General features: G+C 44.0%; 1 protein-coding gene across 1 annotated transcript in view; it reads left to right on the top strand.

The window, feature by feature from the left end:
• Positions 1 to 291: 291 nt before the first annotated feature.
• The window catches only part of TBC1D22A (TBC1 domain family member 22A), a 173,729-nt gene continuing 168,020 nt past the window's right edge, over positions 292 to 6,000 (top strand). Inside the window, exons 1-2 of the mRNA XM_084278381.1 lie at positions 292 to 371; positions 3,982 to 4,038. Of these exons, the coding sequence (XP_084134507.1) occupies positions 310 to 371; positions 3,982 to 4,038 (119 nt within the window). The 5' untranslated portion in view covers positions 292 to 309. The remainder of the gene's footprint in view (positions 372 to 3,981; positions 4,039 to 6,000) is intronic.

Genomic DNA, 6,000 nt, shown 5'->3' with positions numbered 1-6,000 from the left:
ATGACGAGAAGAGAGGACGCGGGAAAAGCTGCCGTGGCAGCTCGACCCGCCCCAAACTCCCTCTCCAGCCGCCAGCCAACGCTTCCTCGCTGCGATTGGCCCAGCCTGACCCACCCGGCAGCACGCTCACTTCAGGTTGGCTGCAAGCTCTGGGCCGCTTAGGCAGGCGAATGAGAAGCAAGGTTGTTTCCTGGTCCCAAGATGGCGGCGCTCAGTACCGTTCCTGGGGAAGGGAATGGGGGGGAGTGAAGCTTGAAGGAGCGGGTCGGGGCTGCGCGCCGCGCGGAGGGGGATGAGGTGACGGCCGCCATGGCAAACGACGGGGGCAGGAAGCAGTTCTGGAAGCGGAGCAGCGCAAAGGTGCCGGGCAGGTGAGAGGAAGGTCGGGGCCGGCGGGAGGAGGCTCTCCGCGGCGGCCATGGGCCCGTCCCGCCGCCAGCTGGAGCGCGGGGCGGCGGGGTGAGCTTCCAGCTCGGTGGTGCTGGGCCGAGGGGAGCGGTTCTGCCCGGCCCCGCCGCTGCCAGGCCCGTCCCGTCGTGTTGTCACTCCCAACGCCCTGTTCCTGCCCCCCAGTTCAGCGGATCCCAGGCGGTCCTGTGCCCGCCGCGGGGAGCGGGTCCGGCCGGTCACTGCTCGAGCTGGGCGGTTGGCGCAGGGCCTCTCCCTCCCTCCCTTCCTCCCTCCCTCGGTTCTCTCGTTACCTCGGGTAACCGGAGTCTCGCCGTGCCGGGCGCCTCCAGTTACATGACTGAAGATCGCTGGTGGTGCCAATAAGCATTAGTTCTGACTTGTGTGAGGAGAAGTTGTTAAGTAACTGTCTGAACGTGCGTTCTCAGCACGGTGCCACAGTCAGATGAGTCGATGTGACCCTGGGGATGTGTTCCCTGGAAAGTTTTGAATGGGAGAAGGTATTTGTAGCTCTTGTCAAGTTACAAACTGTTGTTACTTGGTTCAAGTTGCGGTATTTGGAAATGGTCAGTAGGAAACTGCACTGTGTGGGAATGGAGCTGTGTTGTAGTTTCTGCTTCATGTTTCATAAGATCACCAATTTCACAACTTTTTTCTGAAGCGTGAACAGCAGACCCAGTCATATCACTGATAACAGCTACAGGCACATTCTTTCATTCAAAATTTTCCAATGATTTTGTCCCCAAAGTCTCATCAACTCTTTTGACCACGAATTAAGACTGGGAACACAAGTTCAGATGATTATTTAACAGTAATACTCTCTGCTCCCATCCCTAAACTTGTCCTAAAGGCAGTTCAGTTTCTTATGTTGTTTTTGGAAGAATTATGTGTGTTCTTAGTTGTCAGATAACAGTAACTCGGTACTTAATATGACTTACCTGAATTCAGCAAAATTATCCTGCTCATCGTTTAACTTCTTCCGTTCTCATTTGCCCCTAAGTACTAACTGGTAGTAATTTTATTTATCTAGTTATAAACTCTTTCAGTCCAACTATTTTTGTCTCTCTGAGCTTCTTATTTTGTAAGTTTATTGAGTCCTTTGTGGGTAAAACACTTTTGACCTTCCTTGGTTACACAGCATTTATAAATGTTTGCAGTTAGCTAATTTGCAGGCAACTGCAGGCATATTGAAAAAGGAGGATGCTGGAGAACATACTTTTTTTGTGTATGATTTGGAGAGGATTCTTGTTGCTTTATATCTGGGTGGATTCCCAACATGGTCATTCAGAGTACCTGAAAGAAAACATCAGATTCTGTGTGTATGCCAAAACGGAAAGTTACACCTTACTGTAATGTGAGGGTAGACCAGGAGAGCACAGGGACTTGACCGTGGGCTGTATGGCATAGAGTTGTGTCGAAAGACTTTTAGTAGACTAACTTTTTGATTTGCATGGAATCACTTAAAATGGATAGAGTTTATAAACCACCACTCTCAGTCATCTCTAGGACTAATTTCACTACTCTTAATACTGCCTCTGTAGTATAATTCTAAACCTCTCTTAAAATTTGGTACAACTCCAGTCTTTTTGGCTTGATAATAAGGTTTAATACGGTTGAATTTGTTTATGGTCTGGAGAAAAGTTCTTATTTATCAGGAGGGCATGTTTGTCTCCCTTCATGTGGCTTTCAGTACAGGTTTAGTTAGATGTCAATGTTTCATATGATTTGCTCCTTATGCAATCAGAGTATTTTGTAGTAATAATTTCCATAATGGAGCCACGTCTGAATCTTGACGTGCCTTCTGTGGTGTGTTCTTCTGAAAAAAAAATAATAGATGAAAGCTGGGAGGAAATGAACTAAAGTTTGTAGAGTTTTATTCCCACAGTAACAGGCCATTTTGGAATGTTAGAGATTGCAGTGAATAAATCTGTCTTTGGAAGCTTATTTATTTCAATAAATTTCAATTTGTTTTTAATACTCCTGTGGCTTTTAGTCTCTAGCTTGCCACCTTTTGCATTTTTCATTAAATTTAATCAGCCTTGTATTTCAGTGAGTTCTAAGAATTGTCTGGGTGGGTTTTGGGCGACAGGTTACATAGATGATTCAATCTTTGCAAATGCTTAAGATTTTTTTTTTTTGTTTGTTTTGGGTTTTTTTGTGGTAGGGTGACCCTGGCTGCATGCCAAATGCCCACCAAAGCTGCTCTATTTTGCCCCTCCTCAGCTATGCAGGGAGAAAATATATAATAACAGGCTTCCAGGTCAAGATAAGGGCAGGAAGAGATCATCCAGCAGTTAACATCATGGGCAAAACAGACTCAACATGGAATAGAGTACATCTAATTTATTAGCCAGTGAAAACAGTAGGGTAAAGAGAAATAAAACCAAATCTTAAAACACCTCCCCTTCTTCCTGGGCTCAACTTTAATGATTTCTGTCCCTTCCTCTGACCCAGGTGTCATGGGGAGATGGGGATGGGGGGTTTCGGTCAGTTCATCACAGGTTGACTCTGCTGCTTGTTTCTTCTTGGGGGAATGTGTCATCACGCTCTTCCCCTACCCCAGCACAGGGTCCCTCTCACAGGACACAGGCCTCCATAAACTTCTCCAAAGTGAGCCCTTTCTCATGGGGCTCCAGTTCTTCATGAACTGCCCCAGTGTGGCTTCCATGTGGTGCAGACCTTCAGGATCAGGCTGCTCCAGCCTTGTCCCCCTTGAGGTCACAAGTCCCCCCAGCAATCCTGTTCCAGCATAAGCCCCTCTCTCCATGGGCTGCAGGTCTTGCCAGGAGTTTGCTGTAGTGTGGGCTTCCCGCTGAGTCAGAGTCTTTTGTGTGTCTCCACCTGCTCCAGTGTGGGGTCTCCATGGACTGCAGGTAGGATCTCTGCTCCCCGTCATCATCCATGTGCTGCAGGGGAATCTCTCTGGTGCCTGGAGTGCCCCCTCCTCCCCTTCTTCACTGGCCTTTGCGCCTGTACAGTTCCTTACATCTTCTCACTCCCTTCTGTGGGGGTGAAAAAAGCATCTGCTTGAAGTTTTTTCCTCCTAAATGTGACTCTCAGAGGTGCTTTGACTGTCGCTGATGGGCTTGGCCTTGGTCAGCAGCAGGTCCAGTCTTGAGCCCAACTGGTGTTTACTCTGTGGAGCTTAGGGAAGGCTCCTAGCTGCTTCTTGCAGAAGCCACCCCTGCAGTTCCCTTCACTCCCCAAAAAACCCACCTTGCCACGCAAACCCAGAACAAAGAGGTAAATTATTTATCTTTTCTGATACATCATTTTGAAGTAGTGCAGACAGCAGTTAGATTTTTTTTTTTCCTTGTTTTATTTCCTGGTCAGAAAAGTAAGTCAGTGGAAGTTCATGAAGACTCAAAAAGAGCTCCTGTTTGGGAAATCTATGATTTTTGTTAAGTTACTTTTTAGCATATATTTAAATTTTTAATAGTACATGGGATTATTAAAAATGGAGAACTGTTGGATCATTTAATTTAAATTCTGTTTATTTTTGAGTATTTATGTAGTACACAATAAACCCCAAATGCTTTATTGTTTTTGTAATAACTCTCTCTTTTTCTTTAGTATTCAACATGTATATGGAGCTCAGCATCCACCTTTTGATCCATTGTTGCATGGAACGTAAGTGAACTTAATATTTAAATATTCCAGGTAATTTGGATCTCCTCCATCTTCTCTCCTCCTTTTCTTCCCTGTTGGCTATATAGCTGATTGTGAATCTTCCTCCTTCAATTTTTGTGATAAACTTAACTTCTCTGTTTTAAATTCTCCTTTGTGACTTCTGGGTGCTTACCCTATTGGTGGCAACAAATCAGCTGTTCAGTTCCTAACGAACATAGCTTGCCAGCTTTTATTATTGTCTGCTTGCAATGACTTATCAATTGGCAATTATATTGTTGCAAACTTGAAGTTGCAAACTTTACCTTAAGTTAGCAGGTGAAGTTTGCAACTCAGATGTAAGTGGCTTTCCTGTCATGTCTTCCTCTTGACCTTTATTTATCTATCTGTAAGAGAAAAGAGTCAGGTTGTGGTGTGGATCATTCTGAGGCAAAGGTGGCATTTTGCTTGTGAGTGAGAGGACAGTAGGCAGAATAGATTTTACAGAGATTTAAGAGTGTATTGCCTTAGATGTCAATTATTGGATATCAGAACAGTGCATGAAAGTGGCAGCATTATGTTAAACATCAGAAAGAGTGGTTGGGCATTGGAACGGGTTGCCCAGGTTGGTGGTGGAGTCACTGTCCCTCAGAGTGTTTAAGGAAAGGTTATATGAGGTACTTATTAAACCATGCCCCTAATATAGGTGGTAGTGGGATGGTTGGACTAGATGGTCTTGGAGGTGTTTTCCAACCTTAATGAGTGTATGATTAGTAACCAAGTAATTTTTGTGCTAATAATCCACTACAAATGCAAGTGAATCTCCTTATGGCTGAAGTGTTTAGCTAAATGCTGCATTCTGACAGCTTCTGCTTTTTATAGTTTGCTTTGTCTCTTTTATTTTTTCTTTTTTTTTTTCCCCCTTTATTTCTTTTGGAAAGACAGTTTGTTAAGCTTTGTCAAGGACAAAGTTGTTTCTGGTTTGGTAGGTTTCAGAGCTTATTTGAAACCAGATATGTTGTTAAAAACATCGGTGTATGTGAGAGTTTTGGGAAAATTGCCTGACCAATTAAATGAACAGCCTAAAGCAGTAGAGACAGAAAAATAGTGTTAGAAAGAAAAGTATTGGCTTGGAAGAAGATCATACTTGTAGTGTATTTTTTTTTATTTTTCAAGGGCTGGTTTGAAACTGCACAAGAAGTAAACATGTGCTAGTTAATTTTCAGATGAGAGAGTTGAAGGCAGTTGTGACCTTGAGGACTGATGAAAAAGGGATAGGGTGGCTTGGTTGGAAATGTGGAATAAGGAGAGACCCAGTAACAAACCCAAGAAACTTACTGCTTGAAATGATGACAGAAGGAGAGAAAGACCTTGCTGGTTTCGACAATGATGACAAGTTGGGTGAAAGTGTTAGCGTTGTTGTGCCTATTAGGACAGATACTCTTTGTAACACATGACAAACATTGCTGATGTTGTACGAGGGCTGTGTGTGAGAGTTTCTTTTGATTTACAGTTCTGGCTGCCTTGTCTTACCAGAAAAAAAGTTAAACCAGCATAGGCAGAAAGACAGGGATGGTCAGAAAGGGCAATTAAGTTAATGGCAGTAACTTTTTTTTTGTGGAAGCAGTCTGGGAACCTCTCTCAACTTAATGTCAATTTAAGCTGAAATCTGAAGAGAGATGTGATTGCTCTGTATTTCTGTGAGAACAAGTGCCAACCTAGGGAGGCATACTTTGTTCACCTCTTACACAGTGTATTGACAGAGGGACAAAAGGTTAGGAGCTGATCAGGGTACACTTAAGACTAGTAACTAGAGGAAATATCTCTGCCTATGAAAAGAGCAAAGTTCTGAAGGCAATCTGTGCTGGAGGGCCTGAATGAGGAGAAATGATAGATCTAATGAGTTTTAAGGTGAGACTTGATTTGTTTACGGCTGTGATTGTATTACGTGATTGCTTATGATGACTTGGGAGTAGACCTGATGAC

Source organism: Gallinula chloropus, assembly GCF_964237585.1.
Source record: "Gallinula chloropus genome assembly, chromosome: 1".
NCBI classification, from domain to species: Eukaryota; Metazoa; Chordata; class Aves; order Gruiformes; family Rallidae; genus Gallinula; species Gallinula chloropus.
This window is presented reverse-complemented; position numbering and strand designations above follow the sequence as displayed.